The sequence below is a fragment of the Gossypium raimondii genome, chromosome 4 (genome assembly GCF_025698545.1).
Source record: "Gossypium raimondii isolate GPD5lz chromosome 4, ASM2569854v1, whole genome shotgun sequence".
NCBI lineage: Eukaryota > Viridiplantae > Streptophyta > Magnoliopsida > Malvales > Malvaceae > Gossypium > Gossypium raimondii.
In genome coordinates this window covers 17,683,617-17,695,172 of record NC_068568.1, presented here as the reverse complement: position 1 = coordinate 17,695,172, position 11,556 = coordinate 17,683,617, and the positions used below count along the sequence as shown (strand labels likewise).

The 11,556-nt window shown below is 33.2% G+C and overlaps 1 protein-coding gene across 1 annotated transcript; it reads left to right on the top strand.

Annotated features, from left to right (window-relative positions):
• Positions 1 to 938: 938 nt before the first annotated feature.
• LOC105767705 (protein LEAD-SENSITIVE 1) lies at positions 939 to 1,990 on the top strand. The gene is made up of 2 exons (XM_012587281.2): positions 939 to 1,098; positions 1,184 to 1,990. The coding sequence occupies exons 1-2, from the start codon at positions 948 to 950 to the stop codon at positions 1,822 to 1,824; spliced, it is 792 nt and encodes a 263-aa protein (XP_012442735.2). The 5' UTR covers positions 939 to 947; the 3' UTR covers positions 1,825 to 1,990.
• Positions 1,991 to 11,556: the final 9,566 nt, after the last annotated feature.

Here is an 11,556-nt window from a genome sequence, read left to right as displayed (position 1 = left end):
TATTATCTATAAATAATTATCATCAATTTATTAATTGTTAAGAAAAAAAGGAAAAAAAACAGTTGGCTTAAAAGGACACAAATTTCTTGTTGTGAGAATAAGGAAAGAAAATGGGGTTCATATAGTAATAAAAGAAATGGACTAATTCCTTAACTAAGGCCTCCCTGTTTTCTTTCTTTTTTTCATATGGTCTTCTAATTTCACAATGTTTGCAAAGTGTGCACTTAGTTATTTCCTTTTAACATCAATTTCTAACATACACAATTTAATTGCATGTTTATATTAAGCCTTAAAACATATTTTATATTTTGAATTTATAAAATAAAATTATTTCCTTATTCAAATTCTTAACCTTTTAACATAAAACTTATACTACCATTATGCTTTGATATTTTATAAATTTTTATTTAATTTAAATATATCATATTTATTTGTTAGTACCAAAATTTTATTATTCAAATTTAAATATATTAATTTTTCATTAAAATTGAATATATAATCAAAATTACATCAATATTCGTGGAATGGTAGGAGTGAGCAAAATTCGATTTGATTAGAAAAAATTGAAAAGAAATTGAACTTCGAATTATTCGAATCGAGTCAACTCGAATATTTTTTTGAATTTCGAGTTCAAATCAAGTTGAATTTTCGATTTCGAATAACTCGAATATGATAAATCAAAATTAAAGTTTAATGCATACAAATGCATCAGATTAAAGTTACGTATAATATTACAAATTATATTAAAATTCATGTATAATTTAAATATTTATCTCGAAAACTAATTGTATTTTGATTGTTTAGATTTAATAAGAATTTATTCATTAAAAAAGCAATTAATAAGGGCCACGTGGATGAAGATGAATGGAGGTTGGGTTGCTTAGTGTCTAAGCAAAAGAGGTAAGATGAGGAAAGGGGTAAGGATGGGATCAGGAAACTTTCATAGTATGTTTAACTATAATATTATTAACGGGGAAAAGAGTGTACGGACTGGAGAGATGAAAATGGGAGTTTTGTCAAACAGAATTTGCAGAGAAGACTTGAAGCCTGGCGATCACATTTACTCCTGGAGATACGCCTACATCTATGCGCATCACGGTTCCATTTCTTCTTTTTTCCCACTCTTCATTTATTTTTTCATCGATCAATGATTTGATGAATTTTTCAATGTTAATGAAATCAGGGATATACATAGGCGAGGGAAAGGTGATCCATTTCACCCAATCCCAAGGTGGTCGAGAGATCGGCACCGGAACCGTCTTAGATCGTGTAATTTTCAGTTCATCATCTTCAGAGGCTTCTAATTGCGCCGCATGCGGCTATCAATCGGGTTGCTACGGCGTTATTTCTTCCTGCTTGGATTGCTTCCTAGCCGACGGTGAGTTATACCTATTCCAATACGCCGTTTCACCGGCTTTGTTTCTGGCGAAACCCAGGGGAGGAACCTGCACCATTGCCGCTTCAGATCCCACATCCGAAGTTCTTCATCGTGCTTCCTTCCTACTCCATAACGGTTTCGGCGTCTACCATCTATTCAAAAACAATTGTGAAGACTTCGCGATTTATTGTAAAACCGGGTTGCTGGTAATCACAAGGATCAGCGTTGGTCGGAGTGGGCAAGCGACGTCGTTCTTGGCGGCTGCTAGCGCCATTGTTTCTTCACCGTTGAGATATTTAACGACTAGCTTTAGTGGCCTGGCTGCTGTTGGTTACGGAATGTATTGTTTTAGCCGCTTGGTTTCCGACATCGGGGTTCGTCGTGATGTGGAAAAAGTTGCGGTTGAAATGCTTGTTTCCGCTTCTGCAGGGTGCCAGGAAACTTGATGATCTTCACACTGAATTCAATTTCTTTGTAATTTGAACTCATAATTGCAGAATATTGGATTCAAATATATGCTTGCCTCTATTTATAAAACCTACGTATATGGCATGTTTGGAATATTTTACCTATAAAGACTCTTTTCTAAGTTTATTTATGAAAATGGGCTAATTTTTTAATTATTTACTAGAAATAGCTGAAAATGACAAAATGCATCTATATAGGAGCGTTTTTGGGTAAAATTTCAGCAAAACGTACCATTGGGGGAGCAGTTTTGCCATGTCAGCATAAAATGCACTGATGTGGAAGCATTTTGTTGATGTGGCAAAATCGCTCCTTCAGGATTCGTTTTGCTCCGTCTTTTTTTTTCCAATAGCTATTTAATTTTTTGACCGTTAGGGGTCCAACAGTCAAAAAAAAATTCTATAAAACCCCCTCCTATCTTTTTCATACCTTATTTCTTTCAAAATCGGCAAAAAAACTCTCAAATTTCTCCTTAAATTTCTCAAATCTCTCTTTAATTAATTATTTCCTTTAATTTTTTTCTAAATTAGTATTTTTTATATAATTTTAAAAATATTTGATCGTGTTAGTAATGACCAGGGAATTAATTCGTCTCAATCATAAACATATCTCCGTCAAACAAATGAAAATGGTAATGGTTAATTTTAATTTTTGAATATTATTTAATTTTTTTATTTTATGTAATTTTAATTAATTTTAATTTTATAATTTTTTATAACAGTATGTAGATCGGGTGTGTTACAATATTATATTCGTAATATGTCTGGTCCTCCATCACCGTTGATGGAAAATTACTTGAGACAAGCGAGTTTTTGACACGTGGCCACTATAGGCCGGGGTGCAAGTTGGGCCTGAAACTCATCAACGCGTTAATAGAGAGGTGGAGACCCGAAACGCACACATTTCATCTTCCAAACGGATAGTGTACCATTACTTTGGAGGACGTGTAGTTACAATTGAGATTGTTGGTGGATGGGTCCACACTCACCAAGTCCGTTCAATCTGCTAATTAGGGAGTCGTATGCTACGATCTTTTAGGTGCGATTCTGGATAATATTTATAGAGGTCAGATCGAGATGGACTGGTTACGAGACACATTCCAGGAGCCGAGGAATGATTCGACTGAAGTAGAAAGAATACAATATGCTCGATACATCCTTGAAATGATTGGAGGTTATTTGATGTCAGACTTGTCACGAAATCTCGTACTGAGGTGGCTGCTAAAACTCGTTGATTTTAGAGCAGTTGGCGAATTTAGTTGGGGGTCTGTCGTGTTGGCAACATTGTACCGGGAGATGTGCAGGGCGACACCACCAAATAAAGCCAAAATCGAAGGTTGCTTATCACTACTACTATCATGGGCTCCGTTTCGCTTTCCATTTTTACGTCTTCGAGTGAGCCACCCATATACATTCCCACTCATAACGAGGTAAAATTTATGTTTGATTTTACAATTATTACATAGATTTAAAATATAATTGTATGCTAAAATTTTATTTAATTAGGTGGAACCATTCGGCGAGTTATGTTGGAATACCTACCGCTCTTGAAGATGTATGGCTTTTATTAGACCAACGGTTGAAAGCACAAGTAAGTATTAAATAAAATATATATACATAAAATAGTTGTTTCATATTTAGTTTTAGTATTATGTATATATCTAATATTTTTATCACGTTCATATAGTTTCAATGGACACCATACGAGGATCCGACAATTCGGGCAGTAATTCCGGATAAATTCTTTCAAAATCTGAACATTTGGCATGTTAAGGTCCCATTGGTCAACTATGCTACTATCGAGATGCACCAGACAGATAGAGTGTTGCAGCAATTTAGATTCAGACAACCGATTCTCGAGGCACCTGAGGTGCTCGATGATGAGCACAAAATTGACTTACGACAAACGAATGCGAATTGGCCGATATTCTTCTCGGAATATATCGAAATTGGGGAAAATCGGTATGATCATATACCTATTCGCGAACTGATCATCGTTCTAGAGTTAGCGTGCGCACCGGATTACATGCTATGGTTTAGGATCCATCGCAAGACATATTTGCTGTTGGAAGAGTAGAAGCGTCGAAAAATCCGTGTCGAAAGGGAACAACCGAACCCTTTAAATCCAATAAGAATGGATGATGGCATGGGCCCATCAACAGCGCCTACACAATCACCGGGCCCAACGCCTCAACCGACGACACCGACACCACAGCCCCTTCAGATTATGCCAAGTGCGTGTCCTAGCCTTTATATGTATCCTAACCAGGTTGGAATGCATGTCTCGGTGCATCTCCTTTCCCAATGACTTCGACTCAACCCCCGATATATAGGCCATCATTGCCAGAGGGATCGCACGAGGCACCGTCTGGGAGCTCATCTCATTACCAATCCCCATCGCCTTATGGGATTCAAACATCTCCACTGTGGGTGATGCAAACACCTCCACATTTTTTATTCTATCAAGGTGGGTCATCCTCCCAACACCCACAACCGGAGCAACCACAACCCCTCCAGAAGCAGAACCAATGAGGAATCCAGTGCGTAATCATCGACCACCCCCATATAGCACTGATTCCGACCAACACATACATTGATTTTTTTAATATGTTTGTACAAACTATTTTTATATTGTTTAATTTAATAAAATAAAATTTGTTTTCAATATTTTAATAGTAAATTATTTTTATATTTTTAATAAAATAGAAGTTCTTTTGAATAAGACAATAAAAATAATGCAACATAGTTTCATTACAATAATTATCAACTATCTCAGTTTGGACATGATCGAATTGTATGACCTGGGTTCCTACACCATCCGCACAACTTCTGATGGTTCACTCTTTCCCGGATATCCATATTATTACGTATTCTACTCGAGCAAGGTCGACCTTTTGGTTTGCAATGCAATTCTCTATCCGGTAACAACTTAAACAGAGCAGCGATACAGACGGCCACTTACGTTCATCTGGGACCAGTGGGAATACGTGTCTCCACATATTGTACATGTATTCTATTTTTTACACTTCGTCGACATATCTCATGGAATCCAAATGGAGATTCTGACAAGCTGCAATTGCATGAACGCATGGATAACGAAGTGCGTCAAATGTCCTACAATCGCAAGTCTTATTTCTCAGGTGTACACGATATTGCTCACCGGTAATACCTTGGTTCGATCTGTCAAACTCCGTCACACGAAACCATAGGTTGTCATAATCATGACACACTGTGTGCATGGTGTTGGTCTACGTCTTCGCCTTGTTAATTTCTTACAATACCTTCCAAAATCATACATGGCCTCCCTGTATTTATCCTTTATAACTCACTACTCGTTTTGGAAATAGTGCCGCCAAATGAAAATATGTCTCTCGCACAACCGAGGTTATTGGTAAATGACTCATTCCTTTTAGAACATAATTTATGCATTCAGCCAGGTTTGTAGTCATATGACCATATCGTAAGCCACCGTCGTATGCTTGTGTCCACTGTTCGAAAGGTATGTTACAGAGGTAGTCTGCGCCTTGTTCGTTAACTGAACACAAAATCCCCAACATCTCATGAAAACGATCATTATTGATCTCGTACTTTACCAATATAAGTTGATAGCGAAAATTACATACCACTATTCCATTCAGAATAAATTGAATATTAAAATGAAATTATATTAATAGAGATTAAATACCCATGTTGGTCACTTGCTGTCGTTCATTGGTAGACCGATATTACCCATAGTAGTTGGACGCAACGTACCTTAGACAATACCGATGGTGTGTGCGATCCCATAAGCTTCCCTGTTGCTCAATTGCGACTAGTATTCAGTGCCCCGATCCGATATAACGTATATATCAGGTTGGGGGCATACATGCCCCCTTAACCTAGAAAGAAATAAATCCCAGTCATCACCTGACTCCCTTGGTGTTATTGCAAACACAATTTTAAAATTCCTAAAACCCTAAAACTTAAATTATTTTTACAAAACCCTACCCCTACAACCCTAACCCTAAATTATTTTAACAAAACACTAACCTTAAAAACCCTAAACCAAAAAACCTTAGGGACTAAACATGCAAAAATCCCTAACCTAGAAAAACACGGAGCAAAACACACCTTTGGGGGAGCGATTTTTCCACGTCAGCAAAACGCTTCCACGTCAGCTCGTTTTGTGCTAACATGACAAAATCGCTCCTCTAAAGGCACATTTTGCTGAAATTTCACCCAAAAATGCTTCTACGTGGACGCGTTTTGTCATTTTCGGCCCTTTCCGGTAAATAATGAAAAAATTAGCCCATTTCCGTAAATAAACTTGGAAAAGGGCCTTTATAGGTAAAATAGTCGCATGTTTGGTATTCTTGACTTCACTTCATTATCTAGCATTATGTTAAATAATGCCTTAATTTTTAAAATTATGGTTAGGTATTTCTATGTTAAAAATTGTAATTTCTTTCTGCCAACAATTCAAATATCGAATTTTATTTCTGTTGGAGTTTTATATGAATATCACTTATGGGCATCGAAACCACCAAATGTAAATTCCTACGATAAAATAACAATAAATTGAAATATAGAGTAGTAAGGTCAAATCCACAGGAACTGGTTGTCTAATTTTGCCTTTTCTCGTGACCAGAATTTCTATCGCAGTAACAGTCATGCCTACGACTAGTGCGTTGTAATGTTGGAAAATAAAAATGGGGGTTTTAAATTGATTAAGATAATAAAATAAGGAAATACAAAAAAATAAAATAAAATAAAATAAAAATAGATTTGAAAATGCAAAAATAAATTTAAGAAAATAAAATAAATGGATAAATAAAATATTTTTTAAGCTTAACCTTAACCTTGGTGTACTCCAATCTTGAATCGATCCTTAAAATAGATTTTCCTTTCCAATCGATAAGCTGGCCAAAGCAATCAAGGATCCCTCAAATTGCCAACTCTTCCTCTCGTATTCAATCCCGGTATCACCTGAAAATCAACCCTTGTCAAATTCCAACCACGTGGCACGTACCCGTAATTTGAGACTTCAATAGCCTTGTAATCTGAAAAGCCCAACTCGAATTAACGGCCTCAACCGTGTGAGTCGTTTAAATCTGATCACTGTCTCCCTTGACGGAATCCAAGTAGCTTTTCCCAATTGAACACGCCAATTTGTTCTCGGGATTTTAAATAAAGCACCGCTGACTCAACTTCCCAACTGTACGCCAAACGATTCCAACCCAATACGCGTTTTTTGAATTGAAACCGAATCAACTTTGAGGGAAAAATTTGTACTATCTTATATATCGGAGAGATAACGAATACCAAATTGCAAAGTATTTAGTGTGGGTTCATATCTCACGATTACTTTGTCGAAGTGATAACTGGGATAAGGCTAAAAAGGATTTAGTTAATCAAGAAAAAAATTATGCTTTGAAAGTTGTTTTGTGGAATTGTGGAAGATGGAAACGGAAAAGGCCTTGGAAGGTAATTAAACCAAAAAATGAAAGTTAAAGAAGAAAAAGAGAATGAAACAACAGTATAGAAAAGTGACACGGGATGGGAAAGAAAAATAATGAATTTTATTGAATGCCAAAGGCAAAAGTGTGTGTTTAATTGGCTGTAGCCACTAGGTATTTATACACACTTTTAGTGCTAAAATTTAGCTAGATTTTTTATAAATATTATCACTAAATAATCCTAAATATTATCACTAAATAATTGTAAATATTATCATTAAATAATTCAAAATTTAAAAATCAAATTTAAATTAAAGATTAAATTTAAACTAATTAAAGAGTTGTAACAATATAAAAATCCTTCAATCTTTATCCAGCAACTTTTAGAAAAAAAATTAACCCTTTAATCTTTATCCAATCATCTTTGAATCTTCAATCTTTCAATCAAGCCCTCATCTTTGCTTTTTGTTTCAATTTAGCCAATTTTTGTAAGAGTTTGAATTCAGCACATCAATTTCATTCCTGATAAGAAAATCCCAAATTAAATAGCATTCTATCCGATAATTAGCCAAAAATAAAAATACGAATTTATCTTGCTACCAAATTCCCCCTACTTAGCATTATATCCACTTTCCTAGTCAAGCATGATATCCACTAAAAATAATTCGTCAATCCTTTTCAAAATCAAAACCCCCTTTCCTAGTCAAGCATATTGCAAACAATTAGGTGAATAAAAAATAAACACCTGCTAAACTCGATCAATAAGAATTTTATAAAATCTCGAATAATATGTCAAATTCAACTATTTCAATAAATTTAGGCTTAATAAAACATGCGAAACAATCATACCCAATATATACTTTTATTTATATCTATATACATTTTTATTTTTATTTTTATTTTTTCAAACGTAGTCCAGTCTTTTGACGCGAAGTGAGATGACAACCAAGCACCTCACCCGGTTACTCAACCCGAAACATTCTCTTTATTTATTTTTAATGAATTCGAGACATAATCAAACCTTTTGACGTGAAATGAGATGACAACCCAAGCACCTTGTAACAGCCCAATTTTCAGTAGTGTCAGAATAGTGATTTGAGATCACTAAATCCGATGAAAACGTTAGAAAAATTTATTAATTAATAATTATAAGTTCAGCTTGATTTTAGAAATATTTTTAAATGAGTGAATTTTGTGATTTAAAAGAAATTATTAGGTAAATTGGGTAAAAAACGAGGTATCAAGACCTCGATATCATAAACTGAGCCGTAAATATTTTTATAAATATTTACGGAGTGTTAATAGGGTAGTATTAAAGTTTCGTTAAGAAATTTTAACGTTTCGATGGTTAATTATGAAAAGGATTAAATTGCAATAGAGATAAAAGTTTAATTATAGATTAAAGAAAAGTTAAAAGGACCAAATAGGCAATTATGCCAATTGTCAAAGTTGAGGCTGCATAAGTATAAAAATCTGAGATTTTTATGTGTTAAAAAATATTATTATATTATTATATGTATATAACAAAGAAAGGATAGAAAAAGAGAATAGAAACAGAGAAAGAAACAGAGAGCAAAACGGGCAGAGAAGGAAGGAAGGAAAGAAAGAAAAAGAAAAAGGGAAATTTAAGGTTTCAAGGTTCCAAGCTCAATTGGCAGGTTAAATTAAGTCCTTTTCTTATAATTTTTGAAGTTTTTGGAATCCTAGAGATAAATACTACTTGATTTATGTTGATATTTTAAAAGTTAGTAGATTGTTAGACATGAGTTATGTTGAATTAATTGATGAATTATAGGTTAAAATGATTGAATTTTAAGTTAAAAGTTAGTAAAAGGTTGATTTGTAAAATAAAACATAAGTTTTGAATAGTAGGGACTAAATTGAGAGAATCCCGAAATTAGGGATTTGTGGTGAAATTGAAGAGCTAAATTGAGTTTATGGTAAGAATTAAGAGAGAATATAGAGTTAGATTGGGAAAATAAAATTATTATTGATAATGGATTAAATTAGAATTTGGGTAAAGTTTAGGTATAAAAGAAATATTTTAATGAAATTGTGTATTAATGATTTTAATTGTTTAATTACGTAGCTAATGTCGTATACGAGTCATTGTCCGAGAAAGGAAAGGAGAAAGTGGACAAGGAGTGACTCGAGAGAAATTCGTTAGTATTACCATAATTCGAATTTAATTATTAATTGTTAAAATTTAAATTAATATACATGATAAGCAAATTGAGGTAAGCATCACGACTGAATTGAATGATAAATACGTATTGGTATTGAATTTATTAATAGTAATTGTTGAATTTTGAATAATATGTTTAGTATTAAAAAATAGATGAATATTGATATTGAATTGTACATGAATTGATTGGAAAATGAATTAAAAATATATATATGAATGGAATAAAAGTGAATTAAATTGTGAATAAGTGTGATATATGTGAATGGTGGAATAAGTAGTAAATTGTAATGACGGAGAAATGATAAATCCTTTTGAAATAATTTTGTAAAGTATTTAAATAAATGAGATTGATTTAATGCCCAAGTAGATGGAATTTAGAACTACCGGGATATTAGTGGCATGCCATTAAGGAACTTATTAAGGAACTTTAGCGCGCTCTCTGATATTAGCACGTTGGTGCTTTCTGATATTAGCACGTTGGTGCTCTCTGATTATTAGCACGTTGGTGCTCTCTGATATTTAGCACGGCAGTGCTCTCTATTTAGCACATTTGTGCTCTCTGTATTTGTTCCGTATATCCGGGGTGTTCTGTAAAATCTACTTTGGGCTAAGATTATAAGCTGTGGACAAAAGTGAATCATTAATGTGTTAAGGTAAGTCTTATAAAGTTTATATGTACCGTTTTAGGCATAATGTGCCGTATTGGTGTGTTTTGGTTGGATCCGTGTATCCGCCAAAATCCGAGTCAAGTTAATAGGGGTAAATGAATAATTTTGATAATATAAATTTTTATTGAATGATCTTGAATATGAATTGAAATAACTATTGTTAAGAAATGAGAAGTGAAAATAAAATAATTTGAAAGAGTGAAATAATATGTGAATTTAATGAATACAAGTTATTGAAATTTAGTTATGGATTTAATGAATAAATGGAGTGTTAAAAGATTTAAAGTATAAATTGAATATAAATAGAAAGGATAATGAATGAGTTGATGAAATGAATGAGCTTGTATGGATTGGAATGAGTTAATAAGATGTTGAAAAATCCAATAAAATTTAGATAGTGAAACAATGCATGAATACAATTAAATATAAGATTTGAATTATTGCTTATTGTTATTAATTATCAAGTTGATTTAATGTATGAGATCATTAATGAATAATTGTACACATAAATGAAATATATATATATATAATTTATCGATTAATGTTATTAATTTGAATTATGGTAATACCACTGAGTATACCCATATTCAGCGTACGGTTGTTTCCGTGCGCAGGTTAGTAAAAAAACCAGTGTTCGATCCAGCATCCAAAGTAATCCCGACCTCAGAGACATTTTAGTGATGTACCTTTCTGTTGATAATGTGGCATGTACTTAAGTAATGTACATACCTAGGTAATGTATATACCTAAGTGATGTATAGGGGTTAGTCATTTTGAATATTGTATCTATGATATTGCTAAAGAAAGAGGTGTGAGTATGTGATAATGTTTGGCTTTTAAAATGGTTAAGTATGAAAATCAAGAAAGAGTAAATTTTGCAAAGAAACAGAATTCAGGGAGCAACAGTGACGTAACTTTGAAAAATCACCTAGGATAGTATAAAATGAATTAGAGGGTGAATGATATATGAAATGAAATATTATTGAGTCTATTTTTATAGAAAAATAACGGTTTAGCAAAAAGAAATTTATATTTTAAGATATGTGAATTTTAGTGAGAAATGGTCAGATCTATTTTTGGAGTCCCCTGTTCCGAGTTTAGAAAATCACTAAAAATGGTACAAAAATAATTATGAGTTGTAGTTTATATGTATAGAATCCTTATTGAGTCTATTTTCTTTAGAAACAAGTAATAACTTCATATGACAATCCTACAATGAGAAATTTTATTTTTAGTGACAAGAGGTCAGGCCAGTCAATTGGTGAAATAGGGCTTACTTTAACTAATAAACTGTACTAATTGGCTGGACCAAAAATTATGAAATTTTTATGGTAGGAAGATATACGAGTCTAGTTTCAGGGAAAATTTATGGAATTAAATTTCGAGTTCCGTAGTTAAAATTATAAGTAATTTAGTAACTGCTGCG

What these genes read in the sequence shown, in the direction of transcription:
- LOC105767705 (XM_012587281.2), top strand. Translation starts at nt 948, where the DNA reads ATGTTTAACTATAATATTATTAACGGGGAAAAGAGTGTACGGACTGGA. An exon ending in CTACATCTATGCGCATCACG is followed by an intron (nt 1,099 to 1,183) that starts GTTCCATTTCTT and finishes TAATGAAATCAG; the next exon opens with GGATATACATAGGCGAGGGA.